At 42.8% G+C, this 16,273-nt stretch overlaps 3 protein-coding genes across 8 annotated transcripts in view; 2 read left to right on the forward strand and 1 right to left on the reverse strand.

Moving 5' to 3' along the window:
* The window catches only part of GNL3 (G protein nucleolar 3), a 113,782-nt gene extending 107,657 nt beyond the window's left edge, over positions 1 to 6,125 (forward strand). For 3 of the 4 annotated variants that reach the window (XM_042929629.1, XM_042929628.1, XM_042929626.1), the window contains exons 12-15: positions 55 to 191; positions 277 to 452; positions 741 to 804; positions 886 to 1,116. In XM_042929629.1, the coding sequence (XP_042785563.1) occupies positions 55 to 191; positions 277 to 452; positions 741 to 804; positions 886 to 968 (460 nt within the window). In that variant the 3' untranslated portion in view covers positions 969 to 1,116. Of the gene's footprint in view, positions 1 to 54; positions 192 to 276; positions 453 to 740; positions 805 to 885; positions 1,117 to 5,956 lie in introns of those variants that run through there. The other variant, XM_042929627.1, reaches the window with a different exon arrangement.
* Positions 131 to 13,526, reverse strand: GLT8D1 (glycosyltransferase 8 domain containing 1). Of its 3 annotated transcripts, none has more exons than XM_042929633.1 (10): positions 13,268 to 13,346; positions 8,628 to 8,681; positions 8,444 to 8,542; positions 6,132 to 6,345; positions 3,768 to 3,885; positions 3,187 to 3,271; positions 2,887 to 2,999; positions 2,162 to 2,328; positions 1,932 to 2,044; positions 131 to 326 (listed from the first exon to the last, which is right to left on the reverse strand). In XM_042929633.1, exons 2-10 carry the CDS (start codon positions 8,641 to 8,643, stop codon positions 280 to 282), a joined length of 972 nt encoding a protein of 323 aa, XP_042785567.1. In that variant the 5' UTR covers positions 8,644 to 8,681; positions 13,268 to 13,346; the 3' UTR covers positions 131 to 279. The 3 variants fall into 3 exon arrangements, with proteins under 3 accessions (XP_042785567.1, XP_042785566.1, XP_042785565.1); XM_042929632.1 differs by lacking the exons at positions 131 to 326; positions 13,268 to 13,346 and adding exons at positions 1,243 to 1,763; positions 13,450 to 13,526; XM_042929631.1 differs by lacking the exon at positions 131 to 326 and adding an exon at positions 1,243 to 1,763.
* Positions 13,527 to 13,599: 73 nt separating this feature from the next.
* On the forward strand, positions 13,600 to 15,448 carry SPCS1 (signal peptidase complex subunit 1). Its single transcript, XM_042929634.1, has 4 exons — positions 13,600 to 13,968; positions 14,275 to 14,334; positions 14,441 to 14,527; positions 15,032 to 15,448. Exons 1-4 carry the CDS (start codon positions 13,753 to 13,755, stop codon positions 15,155 to 15,157), a joined length of 489 nt encoding a protein of 162 aa, XP_042785568.1. The 5' UTR covers positions 13,600 to 13,752; the 3' UTR covers positions 15,158 to 15,448.
* Positions 15,449 to 16,273: the final 825 nt, after the last annotated feature.

A 16,273-nucleotide genomic window follows, 5' to 3' on the forward strand; every position in this document is an offset into this window, starting at 1 on the left:
GACCACATGGAATGAAGACCCCTGGTTTTTGACAAATCTTGTTTTTAATACTAGTGCCTCCTTAGGTTACTATTGCCATCCCCCTACATCCTGGACTCCTTCTCCACATTTTAATGAGGGCATCATGACAGACATGAAACAGGGCTTTAATCTGGAAGAATTGGAAAAGAACAATGCACACAGCATACACAGTAAGCAAGGCTTGTGTTTGCTCTCTTCGTTGGCTGACAGGGCAGTAAAAGGTCTCTGTGTACATGGACTATGTTCCTTCCCTAGGCATCAGGGGCCCTCGTTCAGCCAGGAGCATCCTTTTCCAGTCTTCAGGTCTAACAAATGGAATAATAGAAGAAAAGGACATTCCTGAAGAACTGCCAAGACAGAAACAGCAGGAGGAGGGGGAGGACCACAACGACCTTGACAGTGACCAGGAAAGTGTTGATGAAGAAGCTGATGTAAGTATGTTGCACACAAGTTGCTTAAGCTTGAGTGCATTTTTTAGCATTAATAATGTTTAACAAATGGGAAAGGGATGAAAGTAGAAATTAAACAGTTCGTGATAGACTACCAAAAAAAAAAAAACAAGAAAAAAACCTAAGATTTAGTATTTAAGGTTTGCAATCATTAGTCTTAATTTTGTGTGTCTCATTACAAGTACCTTCAGAGTCTTTCCAGATGTGCAGTTACTTAGATTAATGAGCAGACAAGGGTTACTAATCTTGCACTGCTTCTTTGTCCCACAGGAAGAGAGCTTAGCCATGGTCCCGGCGGAAGAGACGTGGGCACTGCCTGAAGAGTCTCAAGCAGGTGGGTTGGTGGAGGGATTTACCAATAACAAAGCGGCATGGTATGGAATTTTAACCTTAACTTTTCTTTTCTCCAATATAGATGAGTCAGCACAATCTTACATCTCAGATAAAATGGCTGAAGAGGAAGATGATGCTTATGACTTCAGTACAGACTATGTGTAACAACCTTGTCTTTTTAGAAGGTGTTTGTTGGGTTTTGTGGTTTGTTTTTTTTTTTTACATTTTGAGCAGACTGCTGAGCTGTTCTATTGTGTGTGATGTATAGTTTGTTGCTGTATGCCATAAGCTGTGTAAATTTTGTAAATATATATCATGGTACACTCATTCTTTAAAAATGAGGCAATTATAAAGTGTCTGAATTCTATAGCAGCACCGCTCTCTTAACAACTGGGTAGAAGTATACTTAATCACCTGGAAGCAAACCATCAGACACCTATTGAAAAATGTAGGTTTCACTTTATTAACAGATCAGACCACAGGTTAATATTACAAAATTAAAACCAAGCAGTAGTGTTGAACTAGCCGTACCATCCCTGTCAGTCCTTCAGTATGGCAGTAAGCAAACATTTGGTAAGGCAGATGGAGACATTTATAGCCTATCTGGGAAGCTGACTGCTAAACAGGGTAGTTCATCCTCTTTACCCAGCTGAAATGTCCCTCTTTCCATGGGTTGCTGCAGATAGGCATTGAAGCCTTGCAACTGTTAATTCCCACACATACTGTCTTCCAGGATTTCCTGAGAAATGCTTATAGCATAAATTATGTTTTATTTTGTATTTGAGATCTCCATATGTCTTCGGATCAGGCTGAATTTGCCTGTGGGGTCTGGAATATACCATTTTTCCCAGACATCAGAATAGGAAGCAGTTCTTCCCCATGGCTTAAAGTGACCATTCCAATGAAGTAACTTGGCAGCCTTTACAAACTGGGGTGAATATCGTTTTCCAGCACTGGAACCTTACATTGAGAAAAAAAGAGCCAAATGATTGTACCTAGTACTAGTCAGAAATAAGAATGCTACATCAAACTCCAGAAAACTTAAAGGGAACTGGATATATCCCATCCCTGAGGAAAGACACTTAAATTCTTTATTAGTTAGGCCTTTGGTTAATTTTTTCAACTTACCGAGGTGGCGGACATTCCACATGGGGTCAATTGTAGAGTGCTGTTGATAAAATACGATCAACAGAGGTGGTGTTGTGGTGCTGCCAGCCAGTGTTCTGCTGTACAGTCCCTCTCTTGGGACAAATGACAAATGTAAACTGTTAGTGGAGAATCCTTAAAAATTCCTCTTAAACAAGACTACCCGGGTTGAAATAAGCATCTTTACAGCATGGTCAGCTATATATACTTACTCTACGTTGAGTTTCATCCATTTTTCCAGCTGGTTGGTTATATTCTGTCTTTTCCATTCTGTCAAGTTTGCAACAAAAACTCCAGGATTAAATGAGCAGGTGCTGGCTTTCATGGAAAGTTTACGAATTCTTTCTTTTTTATAGTCAAGATAGCCAATGTAATTATACTAAAACACAAATGGGATATATAGTAGGTTTATTGCTTCAAACAGAATAGATGTAACTGATAGCCAGTTAAAAAAAAAAAAAAACCTGCTTATTAAACTCAGATTATTAGCAAAGGGGCTCTGTGTAAAGCAATGAAAAGTGACATTTGGGGGATGCCTGGGTGGCTTGGTCAGTTAAGCATCCAACTCTTGATCTTGGTTCAGGTCATACGGAGCCTGCTTGGGATGCTCTCTCTCTCTCCCTGCCCTTCCTGCACACATGTGCCCATGCTCTCTCTTCCCCCTCTCCAATAAACATTTTTAACAAAACAGTGACATTTTGGATTCCAAATTAACAATAGGAACCTAGAATAAACCTACTAAGCCAGATGTTCAAGGAGAATCAGGTTGTTAAAATCATGAACCAATCCACAGAAAAGCGGCCTTGAATTTGGGGATGAACTGGGGAATGGGAAATGTAGCAAAAAGTAAAGGGCCCCTTGATTTTGCTGCCTCTCCCCATTACCCTGCAGTATAGAGAGTGGCGTGTCTATGTAAGATCTTGAATAAGTACTTTACCTGGTTCCCTGCTCCACGGATGACAACTTTGGTAGAGGCTGAGTCACAATCTTCTGAAAATGCAGCTGCATGCCCTGGCTTCAGTGGTGTATTGTAAAGGGTAAGAATATCCCCTGAAACAGACAAGGTGTAAGATTTAGATTTACTTTTTTTTTTCTTTTAAGATTTACACTTTGAGTTGCCTCAAGATGCCCATTCCTCCCACTTAGGATGAACTTTTATAAGATACCATAAATAAAACAATTGCTACCGCCCACACTCTGGATAGAGAACAGCACTAATGGTGACAGTCTTTGGTACCTTGCACAATTACATCATCATCCATATATATGGCCTTCTTTGCACTGGGAACCAGAATTGGCAAGTAGAACCTTGCAAAGGTTAACTGGGAAAGGAAAAAGAAAGAGCCATTGGCACAGGATTCATCAGTGACTATGCCTTTATTAGAAACTCCCAGAGTGCTCTCAGTACCCATGCAGGAGAAGACCGCTAAAGGTCTCTCAGAACTGCCCAACCTTGATCCCCAGGGAACCATACCCAGTTACCCAAGTATTCCAATCACTTCCTAACACAGTGGACTCCTGAAGAACTTGGGGTTTAGGGGCACTGGCCCCCTGCACAAAAATCCACATACAACTTTTTAAGTCTCCCAAAACTTAATAGCCTACTGTTGACCTTACCTATAACAGTCCATACATCTGGTATACATACTATATGCTGTATTAGAATAACGTAAGCTAGGGAAAAATGTTAAAATCGTAAGAACAAACATTTATAGTACTGTATCGAAAAAAATCTGCATATAGGTGGACCCATGCAGTTCAAACCTGTGTTCGAGTCCACCAAACTCCCAAGTACAAATAAGGATGTATGGAACTCACTGGTTTTATGGATTCACCCTGGTCAGGATCCTCCTTGACTTTCCCTTCCAAAAGTTTAGTGTCAAAATCCACAATTTTGTACCTGATGCTTTTCAAGGTACTGCTGCTGAGCCAGGACCTGATGAAAATAAAGCACCGAATTTGTTTTAAATAACCATGTCCTTGGGGCGCCTGGGTGGCTCAGTCGGTTAAGCACCCAACTTTGGCTCAGGTCATGATCTTGCAGTTGATGGGTTCGAGCCCCGCATTGGGCTCCGTGCTCACAGCTCGGAGCCTGGCGCCTGCTTTGGATTCTGTGTGTGTGTCTCTCTCTCTCTGCCCCTCCCCTACTTGCACTCTCTCTCTCTCAAAAATAGATAAACATTAAAGAAAAATTTTTAAATAACCATGTCCCCAGGAACTCCTGGGTGGCTCAGTCAGTTAAGTGTCCAACTTCAGCTCAGGTCACAATCTCACGTCATGGTTCGTTAGGTGTGCTAACAGCTCAGAGCTTGGAGCCCACTTCAGATTCTGTGTCTCCCTCACTTTCTGCCCCTCCCACACATGTGCGTGCGCGTGCTCTCTTTCAAAAATAAACATTAAAAAAAAATTTTTTTTTTAATGTTTTTTTTTTAACGTTTATTTTTGAGACAGAGAGAGACAGAGCATGAACGGGGGAGGGTCAGAGAGAGAGGGAGACACAGAATCTGAAACAGGCTCCAGGCTCCGAGCTGACAGCACAGAGCCCGACGCAGGGCTTGAACTCACGGACCGTGAGATCATGACCTGAGCCGAAGTCGGCCGCTTAACCAACTGAGCCACCCAGGCGCCCCTAAAAAATTTTTTTAAATAAGTAACTATGTCCCCAAACTATAGCCTTCTCTGTCTTCCAATGAGGGCATAATGTAGTTTAAGAGAAACCCTGGGGACCATATAGATGTCTTCAAGCCTCTTCTATGAGCCTTGGTTTCCTCATCTAAGTGAAGGTATGCCCATCAAAGTCCCTGCCTGAACCAAGATTCTGTGGTGATGGACAGTGCTCCCACCAGGCTCACATTCAGGATCAGTGCTGGAGAGAAACCAGTTGAGAACATCCCATCATCACACGAACCAATCAACTCTTGTTTCTCCAAATACGTGGTGAAGAAAAGTCAAAATATGATGGCAGTGAAAGCTAATTGTCGACAAAACTGGTAGTCAGCCTGTTCTTTTAGACTCATTAATTCACTGTAATGACTAAGTAATTCCTCCACCAGTGTCTAAGGTACTAACTCTAAGAAAGTCTGTGTTCTGTAAATAACTGCACATTTTTCCTGTAGTCTCTGCTAGTGCAGTATTTCTACATTATTTTAGATGGTTTTGGAGTTTTTATTTACTTTTTTAAAGTTTATTTTTGAGACCGAGAGAGAGACAGAGCATGAGCAAGGGAGGGGCAGAGAGAGAGAGGGAGACCCAAAATCTAAAGCAGGCTCCAGGCTCTGAGCTGTTAGCACAGAGCCGGAGGCAGGGCTTGAACCCACGAGCCACGAGATTGTGACCTGAGCCAAAGTCAGACACTCAACAAACTGAGCCACCCAAGCGCCCCTTGGAGTCCTTAAAATATAGGAAAAATAATAACAACTTTCACAAACTAAACAGGAACTATGGAGAAAGTCACAAGGACAGAAATGTTTTAGAACAATGACAACTGTTAGCCTATTAAATAAGATGTTTCTTTGAATATCATAAATCTGAATTCAGAGCATTTTCAAGATCTGGATGACTTTATCAGATTAGGATTCTTTGATTAATCACAATTACAGTAAGGAACGTTTACTGACTATTATGTTCTTAATGTTTTTTTATATATTCTCATTTTCAACACAATAATCCTCTAAGTTGGACATTTTCACCCCATACTTAGAGATGAGGAAATGGGCTCCCAGGGGTTAAGTAATTCTCCCCAATCACTGGGCCAGGATCCGGATTCTCATCTATATGCTCACTTCACCACACCACCTTGCCATCGTTCCCCTGACCCATCCCACTCTAGAACTAACTACTCAGGGTGTGTCCATGAGATAAGGAACTTGTAACAGAATGTAAATCAACATATTGCTTCCTTCACTGAGAAACTATTACTAAAAAAAACCCTTGATTTAATAATGTGTGTATGACAGAATTAATTTACATCTTGGTACAAATTCCTTATATTCTTTGTCCTACCACAGGGATGTGTTTATGATACAATCACATGGAAAAACCTCTCATGTGCAGTTTTTATGTGGTATGATCTCAATTGTATAGAAGAAGTATACACATATGGAAAAAAACATTCCTGGATTGGCAGCTGGCCTGTTCTAGAGCATCCTCTAGAAGCAGAATCATCAGGCAAGCAGAACTCACCGGAGATGGTCTGCTGTACCATTGAGCGTAACAATGTAAAACATCACATTGGAGCGAGTGTTGTGCTGAATGCTGTTTATGGCTGCAATGGCCCCCCCGAGCCTATCTTCAGATGCAGCGATGACCACAGGAATCTCCTCTTGTCTCCCGTCTACAGCTTGTCGGGGAACATTTGGGACAAAGTCTATGGGCTGAAACCCCACAATTCCTGAATCTGCAAAGAACACACACAAGGAAAGTATTGTGATACAAAACCTCATAAGCTTTTGATCTAGAGCCCAAGACATGATAAGAGGTAAGGTGAGGATTATACTTACTTCATTCTCCCCCCATTACAACATGAGGCAGATAGCCCAGAAACTCTGTGTTTTCCTATGTGTGACAAGGCTTTTGGAAAAGTAGAAACATTAAAAAAAATATTGGTGGACTGAATTCTGATACATTACTGGTGGGAATACAATAGAATCTTTCCAGAATGTCTTTTTAGCAATTTGTATCAAGAACCTTAAACAGGTACATGATCTCTGACCCAGTAATTCCCCTTGCCTCTCTTAAGTACAAATCTGAGAGGTAATCCAAAGTCACAAGTGTGTTTATAATTGTGAAAACCTAGAAACTGACTAAACCATTTTTTTCTTTTTTTAAAAAAAATTTTTTTTTTTAACGTTTATTTATTTTTGAGACAGAGAGAGACAGAGCATGAGCAGGGGAGGGTCAGAGAGAGAGGGAGACACAGAATCTGAAACGGGCTCCAGGCTCTGAGCTGTCAGCACAGAGCCCGACGCGGGGCTTGAACTCACGGACCGTGAGATCATGACCTGAGCTGAAGTCGGCCGCTTAACCGACTGAGCCACCCAGGCGCCCCTAAACCATTTTTTTTCAAACCATGAACTGTGTCCCATAAATAGGCATGAAATCAATTTAGTGGGTCACAATCAGAATTTGAGTAGAAAAGCAATTCCTGAATTGGAATAGAGCACCAAATCAGAAAAGTATCAGACCACACACCACACACAGCAATTTTAAGTACTGTTTTGTAAACGTTCCTTTTTGCCTTTTACAATATATATTCATTCATTTACATTCATTGGACACTGAGCATCTAATATGTGCTAGGCATTGGGGTCATAGCCATAAGTAAAACACAAATCTCTACCACCACGAAGGGTAGATGGACAATAAGCAAATACACATGTATATTTGGGTGCTATCTATATAACATGTTACAGTGGGAATGCCATCAAAAAAAGGCTGAGTCACATTGTTCCAAGACTATTTTTCCTGTGGAAAACAAACTATGTGGCATTAAAATTATATATGAAGAATATCTACCATCACGGTGACTTGCTTCAGATATAATCACATGGAAAAACAGGTCATTGCAGTTTATATATTACATCATCTCATGACAGAAAAAATACATACACAGAAAAAAAAGGCAGGAAGGTACTAAGCCAAAATTATAGTAATAGCTGTATCTAGGCAATGAAATAATTTTCAATGAAAATTTATTGAGCACCTCCTGTGTACTAGCCATCATCCAACTACATAGGAGATAAAGCAGTGAACAAAGTATTCTCGTGGAGCCTGAATGCTGTTTTCCTTTTTCTAAATGTTCCCACCAAGAGCATACATTATGCATACATTATACATATCATACTTACTTGCTTAATGTATGTTGTATGTATATATGTAAATACATACTGTTATTTCAGAGCACTCTGTGAAGGTCAGGCAAAAGCTATTCGTCTTTTCTTGTTCTGGTCAACTAGGGTGGGTAGCAACCGCAAAATGATTTTTGACAAACATCCTGAAACCTCCCAATACTGTAGTAGAGCAATGGAATTATGCAATAAAGTGATTTTTTACATCAGTTAATAAGGCTTTCTGGTTTTGTTTTACTACTATGGTCCCAGTACTACTGTTCCACACGTTAAAGGAAAGAACAGATGAAGGAAAGGAGCCCAATGACACCAGTAAACAGGGCAGGCATCAAGTAGAAGCTTCACATACCTGTCCCCACCTTCTGAAGCCCTCCCCTGCTGCAATGAGCAGACAGTTCCCCTAAGGCCTCTGCTTTGGTGAAAAGGGGTCTGCGGTAAGATCAAACCCTTAGCAAATCTCCACAACAGGGAGGTGGGGGTGGGGCTATAAGAACAAAAGGAGCACCACTACCTTTTCCTAGCAGCTTTTGTAAGGACAAGAAGAAAACTTTATTTTCCTTTAGCCTAGTGTTATAACTTTTAGGATGTGGGACACAGGGAACCCCGGGTCCTCAACAGATGCCAAAACATTAGTAAGGGTTCCCATACCTGAAACCTCATTCCTTAGCAAACTGCTCAGGCCGAGAAAGTTATGGTGCAAAACCAGTAGGAAGAGAACAACAACCAGGACCAGGACGATGATGTTTACTGAAACAAAGAGGAAAAGCCTGCATTACATCTCTTTACCTTTTGAGCAGCTATAAAAACAAGAAAATTTGTAGAAAGAGCATACCTTTACGGAATGACATCTTTCTCTTCTGTCTTATATAAATATTAGTTTTTAACCCTACAAAACAAAAACAAGCCCCCAAAGTCAGCAGGTACATGAGAATGGCCATCGAAATGCCTCAGCATTTTATTTAGATAGAAACAAGAAATGCATACAAGTATTTTCTGCCAGAAGCTCATTCTGAATTAATAGTCTCCAAGAACCCAATTTGGGATCTGAATTTTATATAGTTGTCATGATAATAAAATACTTGCAAATAACCTGGGAGAAATAGATAGCCTTGTATGTTAAATGTCACCAGATGAAAAGCAAAATAAATTCTACCAAGAGGACTACCTGAGGTCTAACCACTATGGAAATGTTCTCCAGGTGAAATTTCTAGTTAAATTAGACATGGACTCTGTTGTCTATAGCCTGAAGTCGGCCTCACTGGCACAAAACGTCCCTGTTCTGAGTTGTATCCCATTCAGCTTTAACTGGAATTAAAGAGAAAAAATTTTCCAACTTCATTTAAAACAAAATTTCATTTAAAGAGAAATTCATTTAAAGAAACATAATTACAAAAATGCACAAAACCCAATTTTGCCGTCAAAATTTGAGACTGCTGTTCTCAAAAATTAAAAATCCCCTAAAAGAAAAATGAGCTTCTTTCCAGGGTTTCATTTCTGTTGGTAACTACTCATCTCTTCCTAAAGTGGTATCCAATACTGTCACTCTGCCTGTGGCTTGTGCTCCCCAGCTCATCTGATGCTTTCACTTAAAAAAAGATTAATAGCCTGGCTGGCTCTGTCAGAAGAGCATGGGGTTGTGAGTTCAAGCCCTGCAATGAGTGTAAAGATTACTTAAAAAATAAATAAAAAAGAAAACTGTAAAATAATAATAATGATCATCCAATGAAAATGAGATTGTGTGTGGAACAAAATTAAATGATGAGATTTCTACAACAATCTCTGGGTAACATTTCCTTATAAAAACAGGTTTATGCAACCAGGATATTATAATCCTACCTTTGAGACATTTACCATTTTCTACTTCATCTTCCCCCTCATGGAAGCATCTAACATTTACATAAGGCTACTAACTTCACAATGCACCCTGAATTATAGCATATTTCTACATCAAAGTGTGGTGCCTGGGTGGCTCAATTGGTTAAGCATCTGACTTCAGCTCAGGTCATGATCTTACAGCTAGCTCATGGGGGTTCAAGCCCCATGTCGGGCTCTGTGCTGACAGCTCAGAGCCTGGATCCTGCTTTGGATTCTGTGTCTCCCTCTCTCTCTGCCCCTCCTCCACTTGTACTCTGTCTCTCAAAAATGAATAAAGATTAAAAAAAATTTTTTTTAATAAAAAAAATTTAAATAATTAAATAAAAGTAAGTTTGAATTAATTTCATCTTAAGTGTGTGCCTATCAGGCACTTGATTTCTCAAGACCTTTGAAAAAAAGAGAAAAAAAAGAAATCTATTGAAGGGTTGTTTTAAGAACTGAGAATCACAGATTAGACTACAAACTGGGGAGAAAATAATTCAGACTCCCAAAGAACAATCTAAAATACGTACACACACACTCTCTCCCTCTCTCCCATTTCTTTCTAGAGCAGTATATATAAAGTACATTATACCAGTGAACTTCTCTAAAGAATGCACGTCATTATATACACTGTGTGCTTTTCACATGGTGGGCTGAGCCTTACCTACAAAAACTGATTGACCAGGAGCCCCGCAGACAAAACTCTAACATCTGCCTGCTTGGAGTCAATTTCCACCACAAATAAAGAGAACCATCTCACTCGAATAAATCTCATTTAACTTAATGATACAAGGGACAGTGTTTTAGCTCAACAACGTCCAGTAAGTTACTTAGAGATAGTATGTGGATTGAGAGGTAATTAGCTAGACACAAGAAAACCACAATCCTGACAGGTACTTGATGTACTTAAATAAACCACCATGGCAGAAACCATTTGCTTCTAAAACTTCCACAGTTATCTCTCTGCCAAATGCTAATTATTATGAAGTATGTCTGATCCATATTTTCTTTCCTATTGCTACTCCTTGTAATGAAACTCACTGATGTGGTTAGAAAGAATTCTCAAAACCTCATGTAGACCCTGGATGTGTAATAGTGGCTATATTTTTTAAGAGTACACAGCTAAGAACAATTTGATCAGCAATATTCAATTTTTCACTAGGGAAGTTAATATTTTGTTTAGAAATTATAAAACCTTCACATTCCCAAATCACTCACAAAACACACACACACAACCAGGACAGGCGTATCCAAAAAATATGGCTGAAGAAACCTTAGGGAGAAAGAATACCATTTTCTTTTTAACTTGCTAGTTACCGGCATTAGCACCCATTCTTGGCAGATGTACCCACCTTTTCTGCTCTCCCTTTTGTTAATATGTAGTCCCAAGAAAGGTCATTCCACTTACGCTCTGTAAGCTAATCTCTACTTGTTTCCTTGGCGCAACATCAGCACACTCACTCTCTGCTGGATCACACCCATCAGCATACTATCATGCTCTTGTATCTTTCCAGTTAATTAATTAAAAAAAAAAAAAAAAAAAAAAAGACACCACTCCCCTCACCCAGTTGATCCACGGACCCATTTTTCTGCTCCCCTCACTCTAAATGCTTGAAAAAATTTTACCTCTAGCTCTTCCTCATCCTCTTCTTTTAGCCTCCTCCAGGCCAGACTTCTGTCCCTACTGTTCCATTCAAACTCATCTTGTTGAGGTCACCAAAGCCCAAGGTCATTTTTTAAAATGTTTGTTTATTTTGAGAGAGAGAAAGAGAGAGGGAGGGGCAGAAAGAGAGAGAAAATCCCAAGCAAACTCCACATCCAGCGAGGAGCCCAATACGGAACTCAATCTCACAACTGTATCTCAGGCCAAGGTCATCTTTCTATACTGTTATCCATCCCCTCAGAGGCCATCAGGAAAGTTCACCACATCCCCTCCTCAATTATGAAATCCTCTCATTTATTATTTTTTTTAATGTTTATTTTTGAGAGAGAGAGATAGAGCATGAGCAGGGGAGGGGCAGAGAGCAAGGGAGACACAGAATCTGAAGCAGGGTACAGGCTCTGAGCTGTCAGCACAGAGCCCAATACAGGGGCTCGAACTCAGGAACGGTGAGATCATGACCAGAGCCCAAGTCGCACACTTAACCAACTGAGCTATCCAGGTGCCCTTCATTTCTTTGTTTCTTTATATCTGTCTTCTGGGCCTAGAATGTGAGCCCTAATGAGAACAGAGACCCCAATGAAATAAAGTGTTTATTGATGCATCCTCACCATCAAAAACCTCCACTGGTAGTGGGCAGGTGATATTTGTTGAATGATCTTGTAAATAGGAGCATTGGTGGTTCTCAGCTCAGAAAGGGAACACAATCTTTGATAATGGTCATGAAAACACATTTCAACATAAGGAACGACATGGATTCCAGCAGAGATCTCTCTCAAATGGAACCTCACAAGCAATTTCCTTTTTTCATATCTTCATAGCTCAAATACCATACTGCCTCTATAGCAACTGACACGTTGTAAAGTGCATTTAAAAAGGAGTAAAACGGGGGTGCCTGGTTGGCTCAGTTGCAGGAGCAAGCGACTCTTGACACCAGGCTGTGAGTCTGAGCCCCATTTTGGGTGTAGAGATTTCCTAAATAAATAAAATTTTTAAAAAGGAAGGGGGAGGGTGTAACAGAGGGATATGTCAATTTCCACATACAACAGAAAGTCTATTAAGTCTCTGCCAGGCTGAAAAGTGGAAAAGCACTAAAGACATACATCCACTTTCTCCTACCTCTTCATCTGGCTAACTCCTACTTGGCTTTCAGGACTGGAGGGAGCCTCTCCTCCCCTCCCCCTGCCCCCTTCAAGATGCAGCTGCCCTGAGCTCCCACATCTCCTGGCCCTCCCTATCCAAGAATAAAGCTGGCTGTCATTTATTTCTAGGGTTACACCATTGTCTCCCTTGACACACTCTGGGCTCTAGGAAGGTAAGGACCTGAGGTTGGTCACAGCCGTATCCTAAGCCCACTGCGTGGCAGAGAAAAAGGTACCGCGAAATGTGCTGAATGTATGAATGTGGGCGGCAGCCTGCCCGGGGAAAGCTGAGCATCCCACTGTCTGTGACCCTGACACGCAACACAGCATAGAGGCCAGAGAGCCACCTAGGATTCACAGGCCCAGGTTCCCCAGGGAGGTTTCTCTCCCAAGCGTGGGCACCCCATCTCGCTCAGGGGGTAACAAGGGAGGGACTAAGTTTTTGAGATAGACACCAGCTTCGAAAGAGAGGCAAAGCGAACCCTTGGCCCCTATAGGGAGGGGCCGGTGCAGCCGGCAAGCGTGTTGGACGGCCAACCTGGGAGACTCTCCGAATGGAGGCCATCTCTCCATTTCGGTGCAAGGGACGGCGGAGGGGGGGGTCCCCTCTTTGAGAGGATGCCCTTTCTATTGGGCGATGTGGCCTGGGGTACTGCCCTCTAAATTCTAGGGGTCAACACGGCCCCCTTACGCTTAGGGGTGCTAAGGACGGTGTGACGCTCCGTAGGACCTCCCCACCCCCCACGCCCAGAGACCCCCGGTTAGGGCCGGGGCAAGCAGCTCATCTCGGACGCTCCCCGCGGCCGCCCTTACCTGCAGCCAGAGGAGGAGGAGCCACCGTCCGGGCCCCGGCCCGCCCCGCCAGCTCAGCGCCCGCGCGGCAGGCCCGGGGGCCCAGTCCGCCGCCGGGCCGCCCGCCTCCCCTGCACTCCGGACCAAGCCCGCCCTCCTGCTAGTTCTGCGGCCGCGGCGCAGCCCCGACACCTGAAACCCACCCGCCGCTCCGACCGCGGAATCGTGGCGCCGAACAGGCGCGCCGGGCAGCCCCACCGCCCGGGTCCTCGCAGAGAAAAGCCGGTCGCCATGGAGACGGGGCACGCTCTGGCGGCCGTTAGGCCGCGGGGGCGCTGAGGAGGACAGTTTGGAGGGCCGGGGCCGCGGCTCCCGCCATTACACTACTGACGGCTAACCCCTCCCGGACGCGCCATGCCTCTGCTCGACCGCCACTGTCGCCACCTCAGCCCTCGCGGGCAGTGCGCCGGGCTACAGCTGGCTCCGAAAGCGCAGGTGGCCTAGCGATGGTGCGGGGCGGAGCCTCGGGCCGTTCGGGTCTGTGGGAGACATCCGCTTCCGGGGCCGCGGCCGTCTCATTGCCCGGCTCTGCGGGCCCGCGGTCCTGCACTTGGAACCCGACCCCGGCGCCTACGGTCCCTGAGTCGCGCCTGCCTTCGCTCTGCCGCCAGCTTTCTCAGCTAGTCATGCTGGAGCATCTGAGCTCGCTGCCCACGCAAATGGTGAGGGCTCGACCCCAAGACCCCCCGCCCCGCACGCTTCTCTGGAGCTGGCAGCTCCGGCGGCCCTTGTCTCTTCCCTGAATTGTGCTTCCCGGGTCCCCGTCTCTCTTCGCCCGCGAGGAGCCCCCTGCCCATGCGCCGTTAGGATGCTTCAGTTCTCCGGAAAACCTAGAATTTCATTTCTTGTCCGGTCCTTGGGGAGGCCCCTGATGCCGGGGTTGCCCGGTGCCAAAGCTGTGAGGCCAGAGCAGGAACCACCTCTTCGGTGGTGGAACCAATTCCTGCTTTGCTCTCCTTCGCTTCTAGGATTACAAGGGGCAGAAGCTAGCTGAACAGATGTTTCAGGGAATTATTCTTTTTTCTGCAGTAAGTATTGTTTTTGCATAGTATTCTTTTTCTTCTCCCCCTCCCCCAGCCCCCCCCCCCCCCCCAACCAGCTTGATTGTATTTAATGTACTTCGTTTGTCTCCAGATAGTTGGATTTATCTACGGGTACGTGGCTGAACAGTTCGGGTGGACTGTGTACATAGTTATGGCCGGATTTGCTTTTTCGTGTTTGGTAAGAAGATTGTGGGTATTTGGATGTTAGTGGCAAGTTTTCTAAATTGGGTTGGTTTGGTTGGAGCTGGTAGTGAGAACCAGCACCAGCTTTTCAAAACCTCCTCTTTTTGCCATCAGTGTTTCACCTTGCTATCTATCACTGGAAAAGTAGAATACCAAATAAGTGGCAGATAAAGTAAGCTGCATAAAAGGATACAGTTTATTTCTTAACAGCAGCTGCTCCAAGCAGTAATCTTAAGGTCAAAACTAGCAGGAATTTCTTAGGGTCTTCACAATGCGCTCTCCTCACTTTTTAGCTTCTAAAGCCTTATGTGTAAATGGTGAGGCTTGTTTGCAATTCTTAAATATCTTATCTGGGTGAATGAGTTTTCACTGGAATGTCAGTTTTGCTGTTGTTTTTTTACCTCTAGTAGCATAGAGGACTTATTTAGGAATATTACACGTAATGCTCTTTTAAACTTTTGATGTTTAATATTGACGGATTTCCTCTGTTCTGGCTCAGTTGACACTTCCTCCATGGCCCATTTATCGCCGGCATCCCCTCAAGTGGTTACCTGTTCAAGATTCAGGCTCCGAAGACAAGAAACCAGGGGAAAGAAAAGTTAAGAGGCATGCTAAAAATAATTAGGGTTTTCATGATTCAGCTTTACTGTTGCACCTGCTTTCGTTTTGTATGAGATGAGCTAAATTGTTTTCGTATCCAAAACATGAGTTGAAACCCATCGCTGCTCCTCCAGCACAGCTGTGTATAGATTTTGTTGTCTTTATATTTCATTTCTAACTCCGTTGGCTTTTGACTTATAATTATTTTAGGCCTTCTCTTCATAATCTTTATCTGAAATGAGAGCAGAAAACACAAGTATGCAAAGTTTCTTTCAGGTCTACAAAAATAATGAATAAATGCCTCATAAAAGTACAATTTGACTGTCAGAGTTTTATAATTCATTATGAGTGGTTAAATCGTTTTAAGGTTTTCAGTTAAAACTCAACACCAGTCTATGTCTAAAGAGTCTTCTGTCCATTGTTGTGAAAGCGAACCTACCAGTAAATGCCAGAGTTAGAAGTTTGTGGTTCTGAAAACATCACTGAGCACCATTTCTATTTTCTGTAGCTGTAAGTTCCTAATACATGTCTTTCTTGACAACAGTAAGTGCCTATGAAAAAATGTAGTGTAAATTTGTGGGACGGTCATAGTTTGGTACCACTAAAATAAGGGTGTTGTTAAGCAGAAAAATTTCAATCCATCCTTTACTTGAGGTGGAGCAAAGTGGAAACCTATAAAAACTAAATTCTTTTTAAATTTTCCAGAGGACTGAACAGAAAAATATTCTAAAGGTTTGTGTACAGAATGGAAGTGGGAGAGTTATTGTAGGTAATATTCTATTTCTCAGTACCAGGATACAGGACTTGATAAAATACATGTTTAAAAAATGAGAACAATGACCTTAATAAACAAAAGTCAGGAAAGCTTAAAGAAAAAAAAAAGAGAGAGAAAATTAAGACCACATAAATAAGACTAAGCATATAAATAAGAGTAATTAATGTGATTTAAAAGTTAGGAGCTCCCAAATAGTGTTAAAAATCAAGTTACCTTGGGGTGCCTGGGTGAACGACTCTTGGTTTCAGCTCAGCTCATGATCTCACAGTTCATGGGTTTGAGCCCCAAGTTGGGCTGGCTCCGTGCTGACAGCATGGAGCCTGCTTGGGATTCTCTGCCCCTCCCGCATGCATAGGCTTTCTCCAT

Source organism: Panthera leo, chromosome A2, assembly GCF_018350215.1.
Source record: "Panthera leo isolate Ple1 chromosome A2, P.leo_Ple1_pat1.1, whole genome shotgun sequence".
Taxonomy (NCBI): Eukaryota; Metazoa; Chordata; class Mammalia; order Carnivora; family Felidae; genus Panthera; species Panthera leo.

What these genes read in the sequence shown, in the direction of transcription:
- SPCS1 (XM_042929634.1), top strand. Translation starts at nt 13,753, where the DNA reads ATGGTGCGGGGCGGAGCCTCGGGCCGTTCGGGTCTGTGGGAGACATCC. An exon ending in GCTCGCTGCCCACGCAAATG is followed by an intron (nt 13,969 to 14,274) that starts GTGAGGGCTCGA and finishes CTTCGCTTCTAG; the next exon opens with GATTACAAGGGGCAGAAGCT. An exon ending in GATTTGCTTTTTCGTGTTTG is followed by an intron (nt 14,528 to 15,031) that starts GTAAGAAGATTG and finishes GTTCTGGCTCAG; the next exon opens with TTGACACTTCCTCCATGGCC.
- GLT8D1 (XM_042929632.1), bottom strand. An exon ending in AGGGTGAATCCATAAAACCA is followed by an intron (nt 3,272 to 3,767) that starts GTGAGTTCCATA and finishes TTCCTTTCCCAG; the next exon opens with TTAACCTTTGCAAGGTTCTA. An exon ending in TGGATGAAACTCAACGTAGA is followed by an intron (nt 2,045 to 2,161) that starts GTAAGTATATAT and finishes ATTTGTCCCAAG; the next exon opens with AGAGGGACTGTACAGCAGAA.